This window comes from Oryctolagus cuniculus, chromosome 9 (genome assembly GCF_051225735.1).
Source record: "Oryctolagus cuniculus isolate XC-2025 breed Fujian yellow rabbit chromosome 9, ASM5122573v1, whole genome shotgun sequence".
Taxonomy (NCBI): Eukaryota; Metazoa; Chordata; class Mammalia; order Lagomorpha; family Leporidae; genus Oryctolagus; species Oryctolagus cuniculus.
Genome location: NC_142875.1, coordinates 111751892 through 111779773, shown reverse-complemented (window position 1 = coordinate 111779773; position 27882 = coordinate 111751892). Strand labels below are relative to the sequence as shown.

Sequence of the window (27882 nt, the reverse complement as noted above, 5' to 3'; positions counted from 1 at the left end):
TTTCAGCTACCCAATGCCCTCAGCTGTAACAGGGGAAACGCTGACCAGGCCCAGGGTTTAGGACTCTGTGAACTTAGGACTGCAGAAAATGGAAGGCCAAGAACAAATGAATTCTTAGCATGGACTATAGTACTAGTTACAGCAGTGACAAGATGAATTCCAATGATTTGGACAGGGTCAGTACCAGTAGATCAGAGGAGCCAGGCTGGGCCAGAGAGAGTGATCGTTGACTGTTGAGAGCTAAACCTGCAGTGTTCTGCATCTGCTAAGCCAACTATTCCTACAGGACAGGGAAATGGACAGATGGTGTCATGGGACTATGGGCAAAACCGTGGGTGAGAAAAATGGTTTCAATGTGGTTTTTTTCCTGTATCAGGTTAGGAGCTGGGCAACCATTCTAGTAGATTGCTTTGTACTCCCAGTGGCATTGTAAGATATTCCTTTTCCCACCAGAGATGGAAAGAAAATGAAAGTTGAGTAATTAGGAGCTCTGAACTCTTCAAGATGAATGGCCAGCAGTTATAAATGATGCATAGTAAAAGTAAGAGATAATTCTGGTTAAGAGCAGCAGTTTTCAGTGGAAAGCAGGTAAAGAAAATATAAAACTTAGATGCAGCCAGTCAAATACTGGACACTTGTTATTACTCCATGGCAAGACAGGTAGGCTGACATCTGAACAATAAATCTAGGGAGGGTCAGAAAGCTGGGAAAGTTGGACTTAACCATGACTTTGGGTTGGAATGGAAGCCAGCAAGTTCTGAGTATCCTATTTAAGACCAAATAACCCTCTTGCTGTAGTTCATACTAATGCATGTGTTTGATACCATAGTGGACAAGGCCACACACATGTCTTGGTGCTGGTAATGCAGTAACCATTCTGCTGCGCAGGATGGGAAAGGGTGAGATGGTGTTTGACCTCAGCTGGCAGGGAGAAGGGCTCAGCATCAATAGGCAATGCATTTTGTCAGAGCCTGTAGAGAATAACTGGGCTCCTCATCTGATAGAGACTGGAGTAGAAATGGGGCCCATGAGGTGGCTGCTTAGTCCTTTGGATTGGGCACCCAAGAGGCACATGGTGAAAAGGCTTCCTCTGGTGGCTGTGTCTGTATCCAGCCAGGCTCACAGCTGATACTTCAAATACTGGACTTAAGAGCAGCCTAGTCAGCTTCAAGAGATGGTGTTGGTGAGGATGGCATACAGTCCAGTCCTGGTTTAATGATTAAAAGGCAGTGCTAGTAATGGAGTGAAGCTGAGACAGGCAGGTGCTGACAAGTTGTTGAAGATTATTTATGATAATGTGCCTATATGAAATTTTCTCTTTTTCTTGAACACTTCAGTGTACATTTCTGCTTTTACATGGATGACCAGTTTGCTTTGGGAGATGTGAATAAATTCAAAGCCAGTTTGATTGTGAACATCCTTGCGTTACTATATGTGAGGAAGTAGCAATCAGTTTTCCAGTCTAGAGACCTAGGAGAAGTTGTCACTGGATATCTGGTGAACAAAACATTCTCAGAAAACTTCTCTCTGGAGTTCGCTGTTGGTGACAATGGCTTGTTAATCTGCACCCAGTACATGTGACTGATCTAGATTCTAAACTCAGGCAGGCTGAGCTTTTTTCAGGGACAGAAGGACAAAGAGCTCTTTGTTTTCCAGGGATCCCTTGAAGAGACACCTGTGTAACAAAACCCTAAATCTAGAACCATTTGGAGCAGCCGATGAGGATTAGCACTCATAGCATATAATCAAATAAAAAATGTGTGTGTGTGTGCGTGCGTGTGTGTGTATGTGTGTGTTTTGAAGATTTATCTATTTGAATGACAGAGTTACGAATGGCAGGGAGGAAGGAGGAGTGGAGACAGATCTTCGATCTGCTAGTTTGCTCCCCAAATGGCTACAGCAGCCATCTGAGTATCCCATGTGGGTCCAGGAACCCAAGTACTTGGGCCATTCTCCACTGCTTTCCCAAGTGCAATACAGGGAGCTGGATTGGAAATAGAGTGGCAGCACCCATCTGGGATGCCAGCACTGCATGCAGCAGCTTTACCTACTGTGCCACAGTAGAGGCCTCTGCAATGCATGCTCTACCCTTTGACTCTTGAGGTCATCTTTCCACCTATTCACCTTGGTATAGGAATATGGTATTCTGATTAAATGGCTATGAAGATATGGGAATGTGAATTTATTTAAGACAAATGGCAGCATCTTTACTCTGAACAATTCTGCTGTTATTATAACAAGTATCTTCATTGGTTTGTACTTAATCCTGCTATTTAATGATATTCACAATTCTTCCATAGACTCGACTCTGTTGGCTTAAGTTGGATGGAAAGATTTTGATGGCATAGGTGTTTTGGGATTTAGTATTTCATAACTAATAATTGTGATCTGTTTTTTCTTAGTTATTAGATTTCATTGTTATAATGTCTTTCCTTTTATTCTATCAGTGCTCCCATCTATGTTGGTACTGAAAACTCTCGATTTTTAAATTTGTCTAAATTTAGTCTGATATTGATAATCCTACTACCTAATTGATTCAGTTAGTTTACTATTTTTTTCTCTATGCAATACATTTTCTTCTATTTTTTTCTATTCCTTTACCTTCACTCCTTGAGTTTACTTAAAAGTGTATTTATTCAGTCATAGGACTTGACTTTTGCTGAACTTGTCAGCTTGCACTTTTATAGAAAACAACCTCTTAATAAAAATACAAGTCAATCCATCTGAGAGTTGTTTTGATTTGCATAATGGAGGAGGCCATAGCGAGGAATCCTAATTTAAAATGAAATGAAATAGCCTTGTTAAGTTTTTGGCAGCCCTGATGCCTTTACAGAGAAATACCAGCACATTCCAGATGGGATGTTAGTGTTTTCCAGATCCTTTGCCCCTCTACTTTAATTCTGGGATCCATTCGAGTATCTGGGGAGAAGGACCCCACTTTTTAAATCCTTCCTCTCTTATTCTTATTGCCATTCTTGATACTTGTAACCTTTCTTCTGGCTGTAGGAGTGCCTCTGGGACCTAGACTGTGAGGAACCTTGCAGACATCCTCGAAGTGAATCCTTGAGTTTGTTTCTCAGCTGTGACTTCCATTTGGAGACTGAAGCACATTCAAAGGGGAGACTCAATCAGGGAGGAAAATGGGGCAAAATTCAAGGAGGAAGCAAAATTATCCTCTGAAAGAACAAATAAGGAAAAGAATCCTGGCTTCTGTGGGGGTTGTATAGTGATCCAGAGCAAATCTTCAATGAACCCCATGTGCTTGAATCTCTCTTCATGGGTTTCTGAACACCCAGAGTCTGTGTGCTAGGGTTGAAAGAGAAGAATGAGGGGCCAGTGCTATGGTGTAGCAGGTAAAGCTGCTCCCTGCAATGCTGACGTCCCATATAGGTACCAGTGTGTGTCTTGGCTGTGCCACTTCTGGTCCAGCTCCCTACTAATGACCTGGGAAAAGCAGCAAAAGATGGTCCAAATGGGTCCCTGCTTCCCATGTGAGAAACCCGGAAGAAGCTCCTGGCCATGTGTCCATCTGGGGAATGAACCAGAAGATGGAAGATCAATCAATCAATCAATCAATCTCTCTCTCTCTCTCTCTCTCTCTCTCTAATACATAACTAAATCCTTAAGAAATAGAACAATGAGTCTGGTATTTAATAGACAGGAAAGATCATGATTCTCTGTCAATTCACTTCCATCGTGTGTTTCAGTCATAATTTTTCTGATCAATGTCAAGGCTGAAGAAATTTTCCCTGTTTTGCAAGGCATTGCATGCAAAGCTGTGACACTAGTCAAACCCATTCCAAGTAGCTAACTGTAACCTTAGTCACCTGAGAAAATGATGTTGTGAATTCTGGTCATCAGAGAAAGTAATCTTTGGGAGCTTGGATGGGTACAGAAAAATATTTCCCTTTATTTTGGGAGAAGAATGAGATTTTGTTTTCCATAGTCTGCTGAAGGAATGCAAAAGGCACCTGCAATAACTCTGGCCTCTCATCTTTTCTACACTTGCTTTCCAAATCTGGAGCTTGTGGAGAGCATTCTCAGAGAAAGCCTCATGACTCTAGCCGTGTATCAGATACAGATTCTTCTGAGGAACTGAATTTAGAAAAACAAAAGGAGGATTTCCTTTATTTACATAATGGATAGAGACTGGGAGGGTGGGATCAGATTTATTTAATCTGGAATTACACCAATGTCTTAGCAGGATCACAATCCCTGTGATGTTATAAAATGCTAAGATTTGAATCAGTGGAAGACTTGAAGATTCCAGAAAGGTAGAATTGCAATTGGATGGCCAACAGAGATAAGCTAGATTTGGAAAATTATCTGTTTGCAGCATCAATTACCCAGTTTTTAATTTTTTGAAATTTATTTGTTGAATGGGCAGAGAGACAGATGAAGAGGTTGGGTGGGGGGAGAAAGGCAGAGAGAGAGTGTGTGCATCGTGGTTCACTCCAAAAATGCCCATAACAGTTGGGGATGGGCTGGGGCCAGTGCCAGGAGTTGAGAACTCAATCCAGGTCTCATGCGGGTATCAGGAACTCATCTACTTGAGCCAGCACCACTGCCTCCCAGGGTCTGCATTGATGGGAAAACGGAGTTCTGAGCTGGAACTGAGAATTGAACTCAGGCATTCTGGTGTGGGACATAAGCATCTGAACTGCTAAGCTAAATTCCTACTCATTAAGTTTTTGGTTTTTTTTTTATAATTTTTTTTGACAGGTAGAGTTATAGACAGTGAGAGAGACAGAGAGAAAGGTCTTCCTTCCATTGGTTCACTCCCCAAATGGCCACCACGGCTGGCACTGTGCCATTCCAAAGCCAGGAGCTTCTTCCTGGTCTCCCATGCGGGTGCAGGGGCCCAAGCACTTGGGCCATCCTACACTGCCCTCCTGGGCCACAGCAGAGAGCTGGACTGGAAGAGGAGCAACTCGGACTAGAACCCGGTGCCCATATGGGATGCCGGCACCATAGGCGGAGTATTAACCAAGTGAGCCATGGCGCCGGCCCCACTCATTAAGTTTTTTTTTTTCTTTTTTTTTTTTTAATGAATATAAATTTCCAAAGTACAGCTTATGGATTACAATGACTTCCCCCCCATAACGTCCCTCCCACCCGCAACCCTCCCCTCTCCCACTCCCTCTCCCCTTCCATTCACATCAAGATTCATTTTCGATTCTCTTTATCTACAGAAGATCAGTTTAGCATACATTATGTAAAGATTTCAACAGTTTGCTCCCACACAGAAACATAAAGTGAAAAATAATAGATGATTTTTTTTAAATGATGATGAAATCAGATCAGACATATTGTCATGTTTAATCCCAGTGAGAGTCAAGTTGGGAATTGATAATTTTTTTTTTTTTTTTACAGAAGATCAGTTTAGTATACATTAAGTAAAGCTTTCAGCAGTTTGCACCCCCATAGAAACACAAAGTGAAATATACTGTTTGAGTTCTCGTTATAGCATTAAGTCTCAATGTACAGCACGCTAAGGACAGAGATCCTACATGAGGAGTAAGTGCACAGTGACTCCTGTTGTTGACTTTACAAATTGACACTCTTGTTTATGACCTCAGTAATCTCCCCATGCTCCAGTCATGAGTTTCCAAGGCTATGGAAGCCCCTTGAGTTCTCCGACTCTTATCTTGTTTAGACAAGGTCATAGTCAAAGTGGAGGTTCTCTCCTCCCTTCAGAGAAAGGTACCTCCTTCTTGTGAAATTGACACTATGAGAAACAGTGACTTGATCAGCACAGCCCTGACTGTTAATGAACAACTTAATACATTATCCCTCTTAGTAATTTTTTTTGTCTGCTCTACTTAATATGACTGGTTTAATTCTGTAATTAATACACAGTTATTCTTAAGTGTTGAAATTTAACTGAAATGTGATCCCTGTTAAACATAAGAGTGGAAATAAGAGAGGGAAGAGATGTACAATTTGGGACATGCTCAGGCTGATTTGCCCCAAATGGTAGAGTTAGAAACATACCAGGGGACTCCAATTCAATCCCATCAAGGTGGCATGTACCAATGCCATCTCACTATTCCAAGTGATCAATTTCAGTTCACAATTGATCATAATGAAAGGACTAAGAGTCAAAGGGAGCACATAAACAAGTCTAGTACCTGCTAACACTAACCGATAGAATAAATAAAGGGGAGAGTGATCCAACATGGGAAGTGAGATACCCACTCATTAAGTTTTAAAAGGGCATCCTACTACTTTGTTGAGCATAGATGAGAGGGGATTGGAGTAGAGGCAGGGAAACCATTGGGAGGATCTTTGTAGTGACTGGGGAAAGGAGGTCAAATGCCGTTAGCAGGTAAGGATGACTGAAACTTGATGTTGGAATTGGCAGTATCAAGGTCACCACTGGATTTGACCAGAGAGATTTCATGGAGAGGTGGGTTCAGGGTCTGATTAGAATTGCTTTAAGAGAGAATGGGAGAAGAAGGTTTGGAGGAAATGAATATAGGGGATGCTTTTAGGGAGTTTGTTGCAAAAGAAATAGGTGCCAATGGCATTTTCTGCTACCCTGATTGGTAGAAGGGTATCAGGGATTTTCTGACTATAACAAAATTTTGAGGGGCAGAGAGAGAGAGAGAGAATACTCCTCCATCTGTTGTTCCTTTCCATAAATGCCCACAATAGTGACCCAAGTTCTCGAGCTATCTCTGCTGCTTGCCAGGATGCACATTAACCCAGGCAGCCCAATATGGGATGCAGTTATCTCAAGGGCATCTTAACTGCTAGATCAAACGTACCCTCACCATCCCCAGCCCCATTGTAAAAAAGTACAGTTTATGTGCAATGGCTCAGGCGTACCTTGTTTCCGAGAGGTGGATAAACACCATCAACCTAGAGATTCAGAACTGAATGAGACCATCAAGGTCATTTCAGCCAATTTTCCAACCAATAAAAGAAACATCTTTGTAATATTAATGCAACAAGCATTAAAACCACTTTTCATATGCCCCCTAGGGATTTGGAAATGAATAAAGCATAGTTCTTGCTCTTGAGAAACACACATTTTTTAGTGGCAAGAGGCAAACGTGTAAGTTTTACTATGTGACAAAAATTATGATAGAGGCATGCACACAATGTAGGAAAAGTCCAGGGGAGATAGAATTAGCTTGACCGTGGGAAGTGAGAAAAGGTGTCATACAGCAAAGAGCCGACATTTGAACTAGTTCCTAATGGTGTGCGTGAAGTTTTCCAGAGTTATTGAGAAGAAATCCTTTGTCAGCTAATAATCTAGCTCTATTTGAATGATGATAATGACGGAGTTCACTACCTTCTGAGGCCCATTCAATTTATAAAAAAAGAAAATGGCTCTCTAATTGTTGCAGGTGTATTTCTTTTATTGGCATCTCAAACAATGCCTTTTAATGTTTCTACTCAAGGGTTCCAGCTCTTCTCTGGAGGTGTCAGGCAGATTTCTTTCTGCCATCAAAGTCATTTCAGAATTTGAAGATAGATAGATAGATATTATATTCTCTAGGGAGAGTATCCTGGAGATTAACACTGTGAAAGGGCAGGGGACATTGGGGAGGAACAATCAGAGGGAGAAGTCCAAGTGGGATGCACTTTTAATCGAAGCTCCAACCAGTTTTCTGGGGGTTTCTGAAGATAGACCAACCCTTTGGAGTTGCCTATAGTTAGGGCAAGAAGATTAAATTATTGTACCTCCTTGACAAAAATCAGTTGGTAAATGTTAAACATGAAGGGGACATGACCTTGGACGAGTGGCATTCTTTAGCTGCTGTAGTCCCTACTGGTAGAGGCACTGTTGACAAATGGAGCAACTAGTCCTCTCTTTCTAAGGTGAGTTAGTAAGAGATGTGAATGATATGGAAGTAGAATTATGTTATAATATTAATTATTTAGGAAATTATTACTCAGGCAGGTTATGGGATGAAAAAATGCTTCTAAATGTGTCTTTTTTAAAAAAGTTTATTTATTTATTTAGAAAGCACTACAGAGAGAGGGAGAGACAGAGGTCTTCCATCTCCTGGTTCACTCCCAAATGACTCCAGCAGCCAGTGCTGGGCCAGGCTGAAGCCAGAAGCTTGATTTAGGTCTCCCACATGGGTGCCATGTGCCTAAACACTTGGACTATCTTCTGTTGCTTTTCCCAGGCCATTGGCAGGGAGTGAGATCAGAAGTGGGACAGCTGGGGCTGAACTGGTACCTGTATGGGATGCTGGCATTGCAGGCAGTGGCTTTACATCACAATGTTGGCCCTGTGTTGTCTTCTTAGCAAATACAACACCAACACTAAAGTGATGGAGGTCCAACAGAAAGGTTGTAGACTGGTGGAGTCTAATCTGCCTTCCCTGTGCTAATTGCTCATCTCTTTGGGAAGGTGGCCTATGATACAGGAATGCTTTAAAGATGCTCTCATGGCGTAGCTGAAGAAGACATTCCTGCCACCAATTTGAGAATCTTCACAGGAGGAGGAGATTGCTCTAAGGATCCATACATGTCAACATTTTGCAATGACATTAGGAGATAAAAGTATGAGCAGGTGTAGCACAGGGAGCTGCAAACTGAATTACATCTCCGACCTTCATCCTAGATCACTTGTGATCACAGTGCATGCTGGATGCCCGCAAAGATGGATGCATGGCCACCAGTCCTTTCCACTCCATGCACACATGAAGATTGCTCTTTGATTTGTGGCTATAGCCATAATTTGCAAAGCCTGTCACTGTTTGCAACTTATAGTTAGCCCAGAGCTTTGTTGAAAAAGAGCTGTTCCATTCCCAATTGCTGTACACCAGATTGATGTGTCAACTAAATTAATAACACTGGACTACTCATTATACCAGGAAACATTTGCCCAAGCTATAAGTCTGTCTCTTGATTTCTGTTTGGCTTTGTTCACTTTCCTTTGGTGCCAGATAAAATGGTCATATAAGGCATCCTGATTTAAATGAAGGCTTGATGAGATAAAATGTTTTAGATGAGTAAGGATGAGAGCAGAACAATCTAAAATGGATGAAGTTGTGTAGGACAATAGAAGAAGAGGATAAGCTCAGGATGTGATGGGAAATGATGGCACTGGGTTGGTTTTTCTTTTCTTACTCTCACCATACATTGGTCGTTGGCAGTGTGTATTTATTTGAAAGTCAGAGTTACACAGAGATAAGAGAGGGGGAGAGGGAAGGGAGGGGAAGGAGGGAGGGAGGTCTTTCATCTGATGGTTCACTCCCCAGTTGGTCGCAATGGCCAAAGCTGTCCCAATCTGAAGCCAGGAGCCAGGAGCTTCTTCTGGGTCTCCCACTTGGACGCAGGGGCCCAAGGACTTGGACCATCTTCTACTGCTTTCCCAGGACATAGCAGAGAGCTGGATTGAAAGTGAAGCAGCCTGGACTCGAATAGGCACCCACCTGGGATGCTGGCACTTCAGGCTAGGGCATTAACCTGCTGCACCACAGCGCCAGCTGATAGTGTGTTTACAAGCTCATTTATACTTGTAAGAGCATCAGAGGACAACTAATTGAGGGGAGGGTCAGGTTGGTATTTCATGCTTGATTTTCTTTTAAATTCAGTCTCATTCGTGTGAGCTCATTCACTGTGAGCTTCCACAGTTTTCTCTCAAGGTTGTCTCTTGCCATGCATTTGAGATGCCCTGTCTATGACACGTGTGTGTACTCAAGAACTTCCTATGATAAGATCTGTTCATTTATCACAGACCAGCTAGGCTTGCTTCATATGCAACTGGGATCCCTTTCATCCCAAGCCTGTACATTTTAAGGTATATTTGAAAGCTTTTGTCACTTTGCTAAAACCAGTGGGCTGGTAGAAATTCGTGTGATAGTCATATCTCTCATCTGAGAATCCCAAAAACTCCCTTTAGCTAGAGGTTTGACAAGAAAAAACAAATGGGTATTTCTTTAAAGTGACAGCTATTCTAGATGAACTCTGTCCTGGCCTCCCTTCCTTGCTGTAATGGTTTCCAGTAGGCCTGACCAGTCTTGAAATAACTAAACTTTATTGTCCTGGATTCCCACTTGTCTTAATGCTTTTGGGCTACTATAACGAAATACCACAAACAGCATTGTTTATCAGCAACTGACATTTATTTTTTTTCTGTTCTGGATGCTAGAAATCTAAGATCAAAGTGCCAGCAGATGCAGTGTGTAGTGAAGCCCCACTCTGTAGTTCCAAGATGAAATCTCTGTGTCCTCACAAGGTGGAAGGGGCAGAGAAATTCTCAGGAATCTCTTTTGTAATGGCCCTGCCTTGTGACCCAGTCACCTCCCTAAAAGCTCCATTTCCAAAACCATCCCTCTGAGGGTTAGGATTCCAACATCTGAATTTGCAGGGAGATACTGTCATTCAGATCTTAACACACTGCATCTTAGAACCCAAGGACAAGACCAGCTGTGCAGTACTCATTCCGCAGGGAAGCTCAGGAACTGACCAGGGTATGGAGTGAGCACAGGTGTTGTAATTATTCAATTCTGAATTAATTTCCTTTCCCCTTCATACCCATTCTTGGTGTCCAATTTTTCCTGCTTTTCTGAATTCCGGGGTCCTAAAAGTCCCCTTTGCAACTCTATCTTTAATTCCAGAGGAGGAACCCAGGATAAGCAATGCCATTTTGCCCTTAGCTGGAGGACTCACCCCCATGCATGCAAGCATTTCCTGCTTCCTTCTCGACACCCTGTGGAAAATGGAGAAGCTCAAGCCATAATTCGCTAATAGAGCACTGGGAGAGCCAAGGCGTTGGCAGCACTCACTGCCGAATCAGGGTCTTTGGATACCAGCTGGATATTTCCCAACCTGTATTTTTTTTTTCAATAGAAGGTGCCCAAGAAATACTCAGCAATTTCTCAATTGTACAACAATATGTTCCCGAACTAAGCAATCCTATATAATTTTGTATAAAGGCTCAGTTTCTTGGTCTCCTGTAACTGTACTTTGGAGCTCTAGTTGGAGAATACAAAAGAATTGCGCCTTGGCAACAGACATAATTTTGTGAGCTGGGGTTGTTAAAAAATGGAGATGAACTATAGGTAGAAGGTAGATGCTTGGACTAAGAAAAGAAATACCAAGTGGAAGTTAGGAAAATGAACTGAGAGAGAGACAAGGCCAGGAGGCTATCTATCCTGTGATTTCAGATTCTTCGAGCCATTAGGTAGGGAAGCATGCAGGGTTTAGCATCAGGATAGCACATGAAATACAGTTTTTAACATGCATTCTCTTTCAAAAGGCAGGAGAGAGCAGAAGATGCTCAGAGTTGACAGAAAGGTGTGTGTTAAACACTCAGGTCATACCAAACCCTGTGGTGTTATAAATGTAAGGGAAAGAACAAACTTCTATATGTTGCTCTAAATTAAAGTTTAATCACTTATGAATTTAGATACCAGTAATTTTTTTTTTAACAGGCAGAGTGGACAGAGAGAGAGACAGAGAGAAAGGTCTTCCTTTGCCGTTGGTTCACCCTCCACTGGCTGCCGCGGCCGGCGCACCGCGCTGATCTGAAGCCAGGAGCCAGGAGCTTCTCCTGGTCTCCCATGCGGGTACAGGGCCCAAGGACTTGGGCCATCCTCCACTGCACTCCCAGGCCACAGCAGACAGCTGGCCTGGAAGAGGGTCAACCGGGACAGAATCCGGCGCCCCAACTGGGACTAGAACCTGGTGTGCCAGCGCTGCTAGGTGGAGGATTAGCCTGTTGAGCCGCGGCACCGGCAGATACCAGTAATTTTAACTTGTAGTTTTGATGGGCAGTTTGAACCTTACTCTAACTTGCATATCTTATGAGAGCAGAACTAAGAGAGGACACTAAATGTGCTGTTAAATTAACAGTTATATGCTTATAGAAGACTTGTACTACTTATACATGCTTCTCCCAGTGAACCATGTTTGAGTATCGTCCTCCTTTTGAGCCAATGAGCTACCTCCACAGATAGGTTTAAGTGTAGGCTGCTGGCATTTTGGATTATTCATTCTGTGGCTGAAACACATCCAGAATCAAAATATTCAAAAGCCTTGAAAAATGGAAAGTGCGTGTATATGTGTGTGTGTGTCTGCATGAATGTGTATGAATTTGTATAACTCATTTGACAGTAAAACCTGACCTGAACTGACATGAGCCCCCTTAGAGTCTTTTATTCCACTTTATGTGATTCTTCACGTGTTTTTCTTTAAAAATATTAACATACTTGATTTTGGGGAGCTGCCCTGAGCTCTGGCAGTGGCCACAGGATTTCAGACAAGAGTATAGACCTATGTTTATTTCCTTGAAAGTCTAGAGATAGTTTACAAAAAAAAAGTATTATAAAATATTGCAATTCAAATAATTAAGGCATTTCATGAAAAAAATTTAAAGGTATTATATTAAAAAAAATCAAATGGTGGCAGATGGTTGTATTTGATTAGCTGGAAGATCTCTATCGCTATCTTAAACTTGATTTTTTTTCTCTTTTTTTTTTTTTTTTTGCCTTTTGCTATTCTAGGATGAATCCTCCATGTTCTTCCAGTTTGGCCCGTCCATCGAACAGCAGGCTTCTGTGATGCTCAACATCATGGAAGAATATGACTGGTACATCTTTTCTATCGTCACCACCTATTTCCCTGGCTACCAGGACTTTGTAAACAAGATCCGCAGCACCATCGAGAACAGCTTCGTGGGCTGGGAGTTGGAGGAAGTCCTCCTACTGGATATGTCCCTGGATGATGGAGATTCTAAGATCCAGAATCAGCTCAAGAAACTCCAAAGTCCCATCATTCTTCTTTATTGTACCAAGGAAGAAGCCACCTACATCTTTGAAGTGGCGAACTCAGTAGGGCTGACGGGCTATGGCTACACATGGATTGTGCCTAGTCTGGTGGCAGGAGATACAGATACCGTGCCCTCAGAGTTCCCCACTGGACTCATTTCTGTATCGTATGACGAGTGGGACTATGGTCTGCCTGCCAGAGTGAGAGATGGGATTGCCATCATCACCACTGCTGCTTCTGACATGTTGTCTGAACATAGCTTCATCCCCGAGCCCAAAAGCAGTTGTTATAACACTCACGAGAAGAGAATCTACCAGTCCAATATGCTAAACAGGTGAGTTTGGTGCGAGGGCCTGGTGATGGTAGAGTTTGGAGGAGAACTTCAAAGACTATATTTCAGAAGTTGTGGGAAGAACAGTTCAAGAGGGCAGCAGGTGGAAGCTTAGCCCCTGTGGTGGCAGTTGATCATGATGATGAGAGTGTTTCAGATCTAAACTTTGCTAAACTGCATCCGTATCCTCAGTGATACAAAACAGCTCCCACTTACTAAGTGCTTATTGTGTGCTGGGTATTACCCTAGGTGTTTTGCATATTTGATCTCATTTAATCCTCCAAACAATTGGGCAAGTTTTAAAAATTGTCCTTGGATACAATACCAGAGAAAAGGCTTGTAGGTGTAAATTGTCCAAAGTCACGCTGCAATGAGTGGGTTGGTCTGGTTGATCCTCTCTGATCCCTGATTACTTGAACCACTGGGAAAGATGCAATAGTAGACTTAGAAATAAGGAAGTTACAAGTGTACTTAGCTTTGGCACGTTGCTGTCCCATGAGGGAATGGAGAGTAGTATCCATGGATCTGTGGGCACATGAAGAGAGCTCTTCCCTTAAAGGAATAGGTTTGGTTTTCTCTCCTTAGCTTCTCTGCTCCCTGCCTCTTAGAGTGGAAGTTCTGCTGTAGCAGCAGCTTTTTTGATTGTTCTTAGTCTGGTTTTTCTAGCAAGACCAAAGTATGGGCAGAAGTTTGTTCTCTGCCCCTCAGCTGTAGTAACCCAGCCATGACTGTAGTGCCTACTCCTAAGGGTAATAAATGACTGTGTAGGGTAGGATATTCTGTGCCATGTGTTTGTGATTTGTATTGATAAAAAAAACTCCAATAGGTGTACCTTGTAATAATTTGATCAAAATAGAGGAACACCAAGAAGAAAATAAAAATGGCCTTAAACCCAATTAACCATAGATAATCATTGTTGAAATAATTAGTGAATATCCTTCTATATACCTCCTCATGCATATGTACTTATATGGGGATAATTCCATAATTTTATATGAGAGGAAGTATAATTAACTATGCCTGCTGTTCAAACACCTAGCTTTCTTTCACTCAATACTGCATTTTGGGCATATATTTTAAGTTTATTTTAAATTATATCAGATATACAAAAAGGTATTCAGAAAAGCTTAAGGCATACTCAACTACCTATTCATTGAGCTTAAGGAATAAAATATTATAAAGTGTTCTGGGAATAAGAAAATGCTTTCAAGAACAGGTGTTTAGCCTAACAGTCAAGGTACCCACATTCTGCATGAGAATACCTGGGTTTGATTGCTGTGTCTAGCTCCTCACTGCAGCTTCCTGCCCAAGTCTACCTTGGGAGGCAGTGGTAATGGCTCAAGTAGTTGGGTCCCTGCCACTTGTGTGGGACATCTGGACTGAGTTCCTTCTGAGCTTCCAACTTCAGCCTAGCCCAGCCCTGGCTGTTGTGGGAATTTGAGGAGTGAACCAATGGATGAGAGCTATCTGTCTTTCTGTCCTCTCTCTGCCTCTTAAACAAAAGTAAGTATCCATTTAGTGCAGGTTAAATGGGTACCTGCTTGCATTTGTTTAACTTCTAGAATGGAGTTGGACACTGGTCTCTACGATAAGCTCCTGATTCAGGATTAAAATTGAAAGCAGTTTTGAAGTAACTGTACCTGTTATCCAGTGCTACTATTTGCCCACCTTTTGCTTTCTGCTCCTCTTGCCACATCTAGATGCTGTCTTGTATTTGTACTTAGTTTCCATTCAGCCTCCTTGGTAGTTGCCTTTCAGGGTTCCAGCACACTCCCCCTTCCTCCTCCTCTTTGAAATGTAGAGTAACATGGAGAGAGAGAGGTCTTCAACCCACTGATTTATTCCCCAAAAGACCTGGTCTGAAGCCAGGAGCCAGAGCCGCAATGGCCGGGGCTAGATCCACCCGAAGCCAGGAGCCAGAGGCTTCGTCTGGGTCTTCCACCTGGGTGCAGGGGTCCAAGGACTTGAACCATCTTCTACTGCTTTCACAGGGAGCTAGATCGGAAGTGAAGCAGCCAAAACTCAAACAGGTGCCCATACGGGATGCCAGCATTGCAGGCGGCTTCTTAACCTGCTACGCCACAGCACCAGCCCCACTCCCCTTTCTTGACCCATCCTTTCAATACAGATGCTTCTCTGGGCTCTGCCAAGGTCTTGTCTTTTCTCATCCATTGCCAAAGTATACAATGGGTATGTGTACATTCTACAAAGTGACATCTGTAACCAGAACCTCATTCCTGAGCTCTTGGTCTTTCCCTTTAACTGTGGACCAGATGTGTTCCCCTGGATGCCCTAGGGCCTTAGAACTCATCATACCCAAAGCTGAACTCCTTATCTCATCTCCCACTGCCCTCCCACCCTCTCCTAGCCAAATCTGTACTGCCTGTAAAGAATGCATCCTGTTACCAAGTTGCCTAAAATAACAATTTCCAAGATGTCCTTGATTGCATATGCCTGAGACGTCATAGCCAACCATGCCATTTTCTGTGGACTTCTGTCCTCCAGTGCCTCTGGGATGCTTTTGCTCATTTGCATCTCCCCAGCCCTATCCCAATCCACCTTTCTTACTTGCGTTGCTGCGGGGGCTCTTAAATTATCACAGTTCTGTTTCTTTTCAATCTATACTGCAGCCAGAGTGATCTAAAATGAAAATGTGATTGCAAAACTCTTATGCTTAATACCTTTCAGTAGCTTTTTATTGCTTCTATAATAAAGTCCAGTCTCGTTAATATGGTTTATAAAGTCTCTCACAGCATGGGCTCTGCTGGTCTTTTTGCAATGGGTTTGTGCCATTTTCTACCTTGAACACTACCTTCCTGCAACACTAGACTTATTTTAGTTCTTCAAAGCTTTGCTGTATCCCCAGTCACTCTCAGCTCTTTGCTCCCTCTGCCTTGGACATACTCCCCAATGCGTCCCTTCCCATCAAATGCACCTGTGTTCATGCTCCTGCATATGCCTCATTGTATTTGTTTCTCAGGCTTCAATCTTGGGCATCACTGTGGCTGGAATGTCTGTCCCAAGCTTTGGACTTCCATCACCCTGTTATAGGCCATCACTGCATCTTGTACTTTTCCAATAAAGCCACTCTTCAGGAGCCAGTAATTATATGCTCTGTGAACCTTCCCTGCAGGTTCTGTGAGTGCAGAGACCTTCCTGTTGCAGATGTGAATTTTCTTCTTCTGCTCCTTTATAAGACAACACAGATTCACTTGGAAAATTTACTCTTGATTCTATTCTGTAGATTATTGTTTTCTCTGCAGAGTGTAGCGTTAAATTCAAATATGAGAGGCCAGCATTGTGGCACAAAGGGTTAGGTCAGTGCTTGTGATGCTGACATCCCTTATTGGTAAGCGGGTTGGAGTCCTGGCTGCTCTGCTTCTGCTACATCTTCCTGCCAGTGCACCTGGGAAAATAGTGGAAGGTGACCCAAGTTCTTGGGCCCCACCACCCACATGGGAGACCTGGATGGAGTTCTAGGCTCCTTGCTTTGGCCTGGTTCAGCCCTGGCCATTGTGGCCACTTGTGGAGTGAACCAGTAGATGTAATATCTCTTTTCCTTTGCCTCCCTCCCTCTCTGTCACTCTTCCTTTCAAATAAATCTTTACAAAAGCGTCAAATTCAATTCATATTTTCCCAAATATTTGCTAACTAAAACCAAAGCTAACCATGAAGGAATATTGAGACTACAATAGCTGCTAAACAACACAAAGAAATCAAGTGAATTATTGTTACCCTGAAATCCATAAACATGGCCCAGAAATGCTTGCTTTTATCTTAAGCCTTGGGTAAATAGCAATCAGCAGATATTATCATCTCCTGCTTACTTGGCTTATTTTATGGTAGAATGTAAATGTTGTCCCTGAAACCTGGTCTCTGGCCACCTGTCTCTTCAGCCACAATTGGTTTGAACTGTTGTTAGCATCTCTGTGAGGCTCCAGAGTTCTTCAAATGGCCCTGCAGGAGGCTGCTGTCTTCCATCCTCTGTTCCTTAGAGGTTATTGTCCAGATGGCCATGGATGCCCACCTGCATTGTCTCAAGGACAGTCGTTCTCAAAGCAACCAGGATTGTATCATACAGGTTGTAGGTCAATTCCTGAGAACCCAGGATGGAGGGCACAGAGAAATGGTGATGTAGAGGGGGGCAGGTGCAGAGAGAAGCAGACAGAGATCCTTTGCTGGATTTCCATGTTCTGTCTGAGAAGTGTTGCCAGACTGCTGCCTACTTCTCTACCAAGAAGTTTCCTCTCTGAGCTTTCTCTCCCACCCCAGTTCCCTGACTTTTCCTGGGAGCCGAATCACCTGCCTGCTGCACATCTTCTCTGGGATGTCTCCACTGTCCATATAATCACATCACTCACTTCTCTGTGATGTCTTCTCCCTCCTCTCTTCCCAAATGTATCTTACAGTCCTTGATGACATCCTTAGTCCTCTTGGGAATATTAAGGTGCTTTTCTACAAGGATCCACAAAGTATTGGAGTCAACTAAGGAGGATTGTTAAGAGTTATCCCGCAGGAGTCTGAGGTGTTATCTGTCACCAGGTACTGCCCTCTGCAAACCATCCACAGATTCAATGAGGCACAGTCAGCTCCAGCTGCTTTGACCTATCCTAGGCTGCAATCAGACTCTCCCTCCACTTCTAGCTCTGGTCTCACTAGGGTCACTCTTTTAAATAACAAACCAAGCAGCCACACCATTTAGCCACAGCAGGAAATCTTTGGAAATAAAATTGCTGCAAATGGCTGGCTGTTCTATGGAGATGTTTTTCTTTGCCTGCTGCTCCTCTTTCAGCAAAGGCAGCTGGAAGAGGACTTCCTATTTCCAGGAGTGATCTGGCCTCAGTAGGATACTGGGGTTTAGAGGGAGGAGAGTGGCTTCTCCTCTGACCCTCTGAACAGGTGTTCACAGACCACTCTGCAGTTCTCCTTCCATGCCGGGACAGGTCACAAACCTGGATTTTGGGAACAGGGATAAGAGATTCTAGGAGGCTGGTGTCGCGGCTCACTAGGCTAATCCTCCACCTTGCGGCACCCGCACACTGGGTTCTAGTCCCGGTCAGGGCGCCGGATTCTGTCCTGGTTGCCCCTCTTCCAGGCCAGCTCTCTGCTGTGGCCCGGGAGTGCAGTGGAGGATGGCCTAAGTATTTGGACCCTGCACCCCATGGGAGACCAGGATGATCTGAAAATGTTTAGAAAGTGATTAGATTGGGGTCTGGTATTGTAGCATAGTGGGTAAAGCCAGCACCTGAGATGCTGACATCCTGTACAGGCGCCAATTATTGACCTGGTTGCTCTACTTCCTATCCAGCTCCCTGTTGATGTGCCTGGGAAAAGCAGTAGAAGATGGCCCAAGTGCTTGTGCCCCTGCCACCCACATGGGAGGCCCAGATGAAGTTCCTAGTCTTGGCCTGGCCCAGTACTGGCCAAGTACTGGAGAATAAGCCAGTGGATGGAAAATCAATCAAAATCTCTCTCTCTCTCTCTCTCTCTCTCTCTCTCTCTCTCTCTTTCTCTGACTTTCAAAGGAATAAACAAATCTTTTGGGGGAAAAAAAGGAAGTGTTTGGATCAGTTGTCTAAACTTACATCTTTGGTCCCATGAGTTAGGGAGGATTTGTCAGCTATTGGGGCATACATACCTACTTCTCGTTTGCCACTTCCTCAGGGAGCAGTTAATGGATATTTCCCTTTTCCAAGTGCACACTAGTACTTCCCTGGCTTGTTTCTGTCACTCAGCTGATGATACACCTGCCACGTACCTATAGGCTCTCTTCGTGTCCTGAGAACCCTAATGCTTTTACTCTTCATTGAGATAGGTAGAAAGAACAGATTTCTATTTTGTGATCCATGGATCTTAATACAGTAAACTTATAAATTTTGCTTGGTTTTTCTTCCCTGCTGTCCTCCATTTCCCTGCTCAGTGTTTATTCTGCATCCATTTCCCCTAATTCTTCCATTCCAATGAAAGTTGCCATCATACAAAGCTGGGGTCCTCTTTCTGGCTTAGCTTTTGAGGGATGGGCAATAGAGGCATTGAGTAACTAATGTGAAGAAAGGTGCTTCATTAAGTGCCATTTGAGAGAGAGCTATGATGAACACGATCGTCCTACAACCTTGAGCAGAGTCTCCATCCTTGGAATCACTGTTAGCTGGATTGTTCCCATGGGATGTTCACTTGGCTCTCTTGGCCTGCAAAGTGCTGAGAGGTTAAGAAATAAACGAGAAATTGAGTCAATTAGTTTTTTGGACACTACGGGCAAGAGCTGCTCCACCATTATACCCATCTCTCAGTTGTTATTAAATGTTCATTGAGTGCCAAGCATAGGCAGATTTATGATAAGGCAAGTATGTGTTATGAGTTCATTGAAATTAATCTGATTTACATATGACCCAGACAAAAGGTTACATGCATGCATAGTTATAAGTGAAATAACTGGCACAGTGGCCCTTCACCTTATTAAAGAAATGCTCTAGAATCTAAGGAAAGCTACATTTTCATATGAAATATTTAATAAAGTGAGACACACCTGTACATTGAAGGAGAAAATTTATGTGCTCCACGGTGTAAGAGAACATATAATTTGGAGAAATAACTGAAGAATCTAATAACTATCTTAAAAGATATATTCAATGTTTATTATAATTTAGGTATAAAAAGTACGCCTTCCCTCTTGATGGCTGAATGACTGAAGATGAGGATTATTCAAACTCCTCTATTTTCTTAGTCTTTAACATTCTTCATTACAGATTCACAGCAAGTGGCCTTTCTTGATTCCTTTAAACTCCAACCTATGAAAGGTACTCACACGTGTTTAACACTGAGACCTCAACATGATTTTTTTCCTTAATTGTTATTCTATGGCTGACTTCTAAGAGTTAAAATTTACCCAGGACATAGGTGGTGTTTTCTTTTGTCTTTCTCCCTCTTCCTCCATTCTGTGTCTCCCCCTTCTCATGCTACATTTTTGACAAAATGATTTATGATTTGGAGTAGAGGGTAAGGACTAAAGAGGGAGAAGAGTGAGTGGGGAGAGCTTTGCATGTCAGTGAGCAGGAAGGGACCAGAGAAGGCCCAGCTGGTACATGGTCTGTGGGAAGTTCTGGGGTGGTTGGAAGCAGACTGGCAATGGCTCTCAGCAGAGGAGGCAGTGAAATCTAGTTCTATAGCATAAATTTTGTCTGAGGAGGGATGTGTGTTGATGACAATGGTAAGGGTTAAGAAGGGGATTAAAAGTGTCTTCAAATCAGCCCCAGTTGTCAGGCAGAATGCACAAAGTTATTAATGCCAGCAGCAATTGCCTTTTGAGTCCTTACTGCCTCCCTGGAATTGTGCAGTTATCTAACTTAACCCATGCAAAAACCTGGAAGCAAATATCCTTAGGAGCTTTCCTTGATCCCTGTGTTTCAAAGGGCAACTTGAACTTCGCACTTCCCAAGTATTCCCTGTCCCCTCTCCTGCTTGATTTTGCTTTTTGGCACTTATTTAACATCCTGTGTATATTTTATTTTTAAATACTGTGTTGTCTGTCCCTTCGGTTGAATTCAAGCTCCCTGAGAGCAAGATTTTGATTTTTCAACCTTTGTAATTTTGTAACCATTTTATTTCCAGCCCAGGGCCTGATAAAGTAGGATCTACATGAATATTTATCAGATAAAACATGAATGAAAAGAGGAATTGTTATTCCCATTTTGTATGTTTTTATGAAACTGGAGCCTCAGGAGTGTCCAGCTCAGGCTTCATGTTGCCATGGTCTGGTCAGGATCTGCCTCCGGGGCTCCGATTTCAGTCTCACTGAGCAGCACATTAATGAAGCTTTAAAGAAAACTCAGCTCCCTTAGAATCAGAGCATTAGTGCTTAGCTACCCAACCCTCACAATATCTGTCTTCTTAGCAAACAGATGGTAGAATGGTGACTGGATTTTTACCAATATGGAAATGCAGTCTCAGGTGGGTCACTCACCTGTTGGAGGCCAGGCAGGCCCAGAACTCAGGTGTCCTGATAAGAGACACTTGACACTGCACACACTGCCTCTTAGCTGCTGGCCCTGTCTTCAGGAGGGCCAGCAATCAGCCAGGGCTTTGCTGCTACCCTTTACCCTGGCCTGGGGGTGTCCTCGTAACTCTTGGTCCCTAGGTTTTTACTCAAACAAGGGAGCAAATTCACAGTTAATGGGAATTGATGCTGGTATTATTTAAGAATTGAGTGGGAGTCATTTCTCCATCTGTTCTCTCTTCCCACTAGAGGATAAAGGCTGGCTGGGTGGGGGTGAGGGTGGGGGCGATTTGCCAGAGAGCTAGCATGCTGTCATTTATGGTTAGACATACATGGGTGGGAAGCCTGAGTGAGGGCTGGACCACAACTGGCCAAGGTCAAGCTCAACAGACAGGAGTTTCTTGAGAGCAGAGATGAGTGTGTGGCTTCTAGATCTCACCTGTCTGAAACAGATCCTGGTGTGAGTCTTTGTTTTTCCCGTGATGTTGCTACCAGGGTTACATAGGTGGTCATGTCCTGGAGAAAATTGTCCAGGACTGGATGTGGCTGCTAAGGATTTAGAAGAAGCAGGGCATTCGGGATGACTGCTAGGATATTGGATGCAGTGCTGCAGATAGAGAATGGGGAGAAGCCGAGGAAGGGTGGAGCAGGAGCTAGGGGAGAGGGCCCTCCCCAAGGCTTTCAGCGTCTAATAGGTGGCGCCTCTTCTTCCGGGAGGGCCTGATGGAGTTAGCTCACCCAGACTGGCACCAGTCCCCAAGCCGGGCCGGCTGGTCACACATGAAGGGACTGCTGCTGACAGATTGGAGCTCCCTGCTGCTGAAATCTGTTCCCTCTTGTCCAGCTTCCAGCAGCAGCAGCCGGCCAGGGGCTGCCGACAGCCTTTCTCGCTGCTCAGACCTTTTGTTCCCTCATTCATTCCTGCTCTGCAGCCCACCCCCTGTCATCCTTCATTCTTGTCCATCTCTCAGGAGTTTTCTGTTCATTGATCTTTTTCTGCCCCTCTCTTCCTTTTAGTCAGCTTTCATTTAAAGATTTGAGTCTTTGGCCTGTTACACTCATAACTGACCCTAGGTAGAATTCTCGCCTGTGCACTCCCATGCTTGTTTGTGCATGTGTTATCTAACCAGACAGCATCTATTTATACGTGTGTATTTACATATGTCAAATGAAGTAGAGCATGATTAAGAGAACTGGATAAGACCTTTTTACCTGCCACACTCCCCTAATTCTTCCTACCTGTTAAGTCTGTAGAAGTGATGGTGTGAGAAGGATTGAGTATAGGATAGACACTGGGAAGAATCCTATGCAATGGCTTGCCTGGAGTTAGTGCTGAAGTCTTGATGGTTGAAAGGATGGTTGCTAAGTAACTCTCACACATTTATTGTTTGGGCAAAGGAGGTAGACTTAGCAGTCATGTCATTCTATGTATTTTTTTGTGAAGTCCTAGATGTCTTCTTCTAAAGGAAAGCTTCTCTTTGAAAAAAAAAAATCCATGGAAGCCACACTGTGATAATATCATATTCAGTCTATGTAGTCCTTTTCCTAATTTCTTAGAAGATATTATAAATGAAGCCCAGATGAGAATATGGGCCAGCACATATTTAATGTTGGGCATAGAAAATCTGGTGGTCAGAAACTTCAAGTTGCTCATTATTGTGGCTAATCATGATGACAACAAAAGTGAACATTTCCATACAGATCATCTTTGTGGCTATTCCATCACTAAATTGTTACAATAAACCTTCTTTTATTCACTGCTTGGACTGACTGGACATCAATAGGAGACTCAAATACTTGTTTTCTTTTCCTTTTCCCAGTGATAGTTCCAGACCATCCCACTGACAATTTTTTTTAACCTTGCTTAAACAAAAATCTGACAGGAACTTCTGTTTAAGCAAAAACAGCATGCTAGAAGGATATTATAGTCATTGTTATGTATATTTGTATAATGTGTCATATTTCCCTCATTATCGTCTCTAGACAAAAGTGTGGTATGTGTGTTATGTACTATGACATAGTGACTATTCCACAGTCACCTAGAGTTGTCATCCTCACTCACGTGTTCACACATAGACTTGACTCTTTACCTAAAAGAGAAAGATCACCTATTCAGGAGCCTTGTGTATCTGTAACATAAGAACAATTGTGAAGAAAGTAAAACAGGGCTCTGAGCTAAAATATCTGACATGAAATTCTTGCCCTAAAATTAATATGGTTCCACTCATAGCTCATTGACTAATTTTACTTCCAAGGCACTTGTGGAGTAGTTGGGTTAGCTCTGGCGGGGAGTTCCAGTTACCCAGTGTAAACAAATCACATAAGCACATGGTGTGGTCCCAGCATGATTGTCAGGGACCTGGAGACTTGCTAGGTTTTAATTCCTGTATTTTTGAGTGTGACCATCATCCGGTGGCCCACCAAGATGGCCATGGAAACTCCAGTCAAGGAGATGATTGAAGTTAGGACAAGGGGCAAGTCACTTCCCTTTGAAGGCAATTTCCAGGAAGTCCCACCCTTTACTCATACTGATTGTTGGTCAGAAATCAGTAACGAACATGATCAGCTACATGGAGAACTGGGGAGGTCTAGTTTAGTTTTCAACTTGGGCAATAATACACCAATCTAGAAACCAGTGTTCTGTTAACTAGAGAGGCTCAAAGCTGTATCTTTAGTCTCTGACAGGTTTTCTTATCTGATTTTCCAGATAAAAGCTTAGAAATAGCAAACACAGTAACAGGAACCAGGTAGGCAAGGTGACAGCATTAATCAATATCAAAAGGAAAAGAAAGGGGCAGAGGATGGTAGGATAAAAAAAGCAGAGACCCCTGAAAAAGCATAGTTACCTAAGACCCTGTGGGAAATATTATCATATCCTCAGAAAGCATATACCCCACCCTTGCCCTTAAAATTCCCATAAATGGAAATAGCATAGCCATTGTTAAGTCATCAATAAGACTGTAAATTATATTGATTATCCTTAGTTTAAGAAATAGAACTCTATAATACATTTCTGAAATTTTCCACTAAAATGCTTCATATAATAATAATTTTAAAAGCTTAGTACTTAAAAATACTCAGCTTCAGCAATCTAGAAAATTTACTTAAAAAGAGGATTATTGAGAGAATGCTCCACGTGCCAAGTGCTTTATATAGAGTAGCTTAATCTTAAACGTGTGGCAGAGGGGTGCTATTAGCTCCATTTTTCAGATAAAGAAACTGAGATCCAGAAAGATTACATCACTTGGCTGTTTTTCTTACAGATAAAGGTTGTGCCAAGAGCACTTTGGCCCGTGTTGTCCATCGTTCAGGACTCTTGCTGAGAAGGCTGAGTCCATCAGGTGTGACTCTGATGGCTGTGAACACATCATTAACCCTGAGAACGCAGTAGCTTTATAACCAGAGGGGGTTTTCTTTCTGGCATTCTGCTAAATTCTTGTCCTGCCAACTAGATCAAGATAATTCAGAATCCACCCAGAAGCACCGTCCCATATATACATTAAGGATGGCTATACTTGGGGCTGGAGCTTTGGCATGGTGGGTTAAAGCTGCCACCTGCCGTGCTGGCATCCCATGTGGACACTGCTTTGAGTCATGGGTACTGTACTTCCCTCCATGTGGGAGACCAGGAAGAAGCTCTTGGCTTCAATCTGGCCCAGTCCTGGCTGTTTTGGCTTTTGGGGAGTGAATCAGTGGGTGGAAGATCTCTGTCTCTCCCTCCCCTCTGTAACTCTTGCCTTTCAAATAAATAAAGTAAATCTTAAAAAAAGAAAAATAATAAAGATGAATTAACAACAACAACAACAAAAGGAATGGTTATACTGAGCCTGTTTATTTTCTGGGCTATCCTGAAGTGTGTGCCTATTTCTATTTACTGGCCCTGTCTGATTTTGCTGATCTCTTCCTTTTCCCATTAGAAAGAATTATGATGATGATTTTTAATTTATTTGGAAGAATATATTAATGAGTTTCCATCTGCTAGTTCACTTCTCAGATGCCCATGATAGACTGTGTGCCAGGTCAAGCTGAAGCCTGTAGCCTGGAACTCAGTCTTGATCTCTCACATGGCTAGCAGGAACCCAAGCACAGGAGCCATCACCTGTTACTTGCCAGGGTGTACATCATCAGGACTTCAAATCCAGGCACTTTGATATGGGTTGGGGGTGTCCCAGTGATGTCCCAGCTATTGAGCCAAATACCTGCCCCTGGATGATTATTTTTTCTAAACCTATTTCTGGATATTCCAAAGTCTGTCAACCCACATGTGGAAAAACACCAAGTTGCAGTCTTTGCATGTCTGAAAGTCCTTGGAACTGAAGTGGGTGTGGATTTTCTGTTCTGGAATCTACTGAGGCTCAGAGGGGTTACAGGCACACAGCAGAAACTGTCAGGGACATGCAGTAAAGCGAAACAAGACCTTGGCCTCTGTCAGGATTTACAGATGTCCTCCAGAGCTGCTGTTCATTTTTGACAGGTCAGATAAGTTTGGGTCTGTTTCAGGCTTATATTCAGCCAGAGACTGGAGCAAAGTTTATATATCAACACACACACACACATGTGTATATACATATATATACACACACATATATATGCACACATGCACATTATTGAGAGTGGACCAGGTGTGATCTGGGGACTGCTTTTCTGCACCTCACAAAGTTATAAGCACTCTTAGTTCACTTGGTGTCACCTTCAGTAGGTTTTTGGGCTCCTTGTTAATGTACTAAACCCCATGTGAGGTATTGGAGAGAACAACACCACACAGCATCCAAGTGATTGTTCACATGGGGAGTGAGGTGTCCACAGATGGGATCTTTTCACTTGCTGGTTTGAATTTTTTTCTTGGGACAACATGAACTGCCCCAAGCGGCTAGCAGAATGATATTAAGGAACAAAAATCAGAATTTTTTTTGGCTAAAATAATCAAGTGTTTCCTGTTATTCCTCACATAAGCCCCTAAAGGATCCTTTCTGATGCAGACAAAGACAGCGCAGTTGAGGAGGAGAAGAGAAAGATTCTAGCAGAGCTGATTCTAGTTTACTTCTTTAATGTCATTGTCACAGATCATTAGCCACCTGCAGACTCAGAACTTGAGGAGAGAATATTCTTTTGAAATACATCAGGATCCCCTCCCCCACACATACACACGCACTTTGTGTGCCTACTCATCAACAAGTTTAAAAATAGGAACCCTGGTGTTGCCATGACACCCAGTGCTACTCAGCAGCCTGCCTTTTCCCTCTGCTATGATTTCACTTCACAGTGCGATTTAGTGAGACTGGCTCGGAGCGGCCTCTAGCGGCTGCATCCTTTGGGAAGAGCTCCCTTGGCCAAAAGTTCCGCTTAATTCCTACATTCACCCACTTTAGCCACGCTGAGCACTGTGTGTTCTGAGATGTTCTCGACATGATCAGCTTCTGTAGAATCTGTTTTCTCATCAGCCATGAGTCACAATCAAGTGGTACCTACTGTGTGCTCAGAACTGAGGACAGCAGCCAGTTGGCTGGCATCCCATAGCCATTGGGAGCAGAACTGGGTGGGAGCATGAAGCCAAGTGCAAGAGGTAGGTGGTGGTGGCACATGAAAGCATCCCAAATCAGACAGGTCAGTTGTGCTACTCCGATGTTCACATTTTTCTTTTTCAGATTAAAGAGTCTCCTAAAATGTTATTACCTGATAGTGATTCAACAGCCTGGAGGAAGTGTTGGCTGCTGGCTTCCTCCCATGCTGTTTTCACGAAGTTTTGGTTCTCTCTTTTTTTAAATTAAATTTTTTTTAACAAACCCATAAAAGTTGTACATGATTATAGGATACTGTGTGATATTCCAGTACAGGTCGATATTGTATAATGTCTAATCAGAGTGTGTGTGTGTGCGCGTGTGTGTGCTCAAACATTTAACATATATGTATGGTAAAAACACTCAAAGTCCTACCTTTTAATTTTTTATAAAAAAGTATACAGTAAATTTACATTATCTTTAGTCACCTGACTGTGCGAAAGAATCCCAGAGGTTCCCATGCCTATCAAACTGTAACTTAGTACCCATTAATCACCCTTTTCCTCTCCTTTCTTCCCCTTTTCCTTCCCATCTGGCAATCAACATTATACTTTTTAAATTTATATAAAGGGAGCATATCTCATGCATTTCATATATACAGTTTTAAGAGCATAATGACACTTCCCACCCTCCTCCTCTCCCTCCCACCCTCCTCTGTCTTTTCTTATTTTTAATTTTCACCATTACACTTTTAACTTCTATGAGATCACCATTTTTTGAGACCCTAGACATGAGTGAAATCATGCAATATTTGTCTGTGCTTGGGTTATTTTTCCTAACATAATCAACTCCAGTTCCATCTTTTGTCTTTTTTTTTAATGGTGGAGTAGTATCATATTGTGTGTATGTGCCACATGTTGTTTGTCCATTCAAGTCCCTTTGGTGTTTCTCAGTCCTAACTGCATGTTACAGTTTCCTGGGAAGCTTTGATAATCTATATGGACACCAAGGCAGCACCCAGCACAAATTTGGATTTGGCTGGACTGGGAAGGTTGAAGAGACTGGGAACTGACACCCAGTAAAGGTTACCAGGCTGATTGTAAAGGGCAGCCAGGGGCTGTGAACTGTGGTTCTCAATTCTGCAGTCATTTTTGTGCCCCCAGTGGCCAGGTTAGCATAAAAGGCCATGATAACATTCAGGTAAATTTGAGCTTGGTGATCCTGAAAGAATTCCTTCCTTTGATTCCTTCCTGATGACTGATCGAAAAATTGTGATTCCCAGTTAGTGTGATAAACTTCAAGTTCTGGGAAGGGCACGGGGT

General features: G+C 42.9%; 1 protein-coding gene across 12 annotated transcripts in view; it reads left to right on the top strand.

The window, feature by feature from the left end:
• GRIN2B (glutamate ionotropic receptor NMDA type subunit 2B) overlaps positions 1–27882 on the top strand; it is a 755912-nt gene that overhangs the window by 521464 nt on the left and 206566 nt on the right. For 11 of the 12 annotated variants that reach the window (XM_089303866.1, XM_089303864.1, XM_008259603.5 and 8 more), the window contains one exon: positions 12474–13072. In XM_089303866.1, the coding sequence (XP_089159992.1) occupies positions 12474–13072 (599 nt within the window). Of the gene's footprint in view, positions 1–12473; positions 13077–27882 lie in introns of those variants that run through there. The other variant, XM_089303875.1, reaches the window with a different exon arrangement.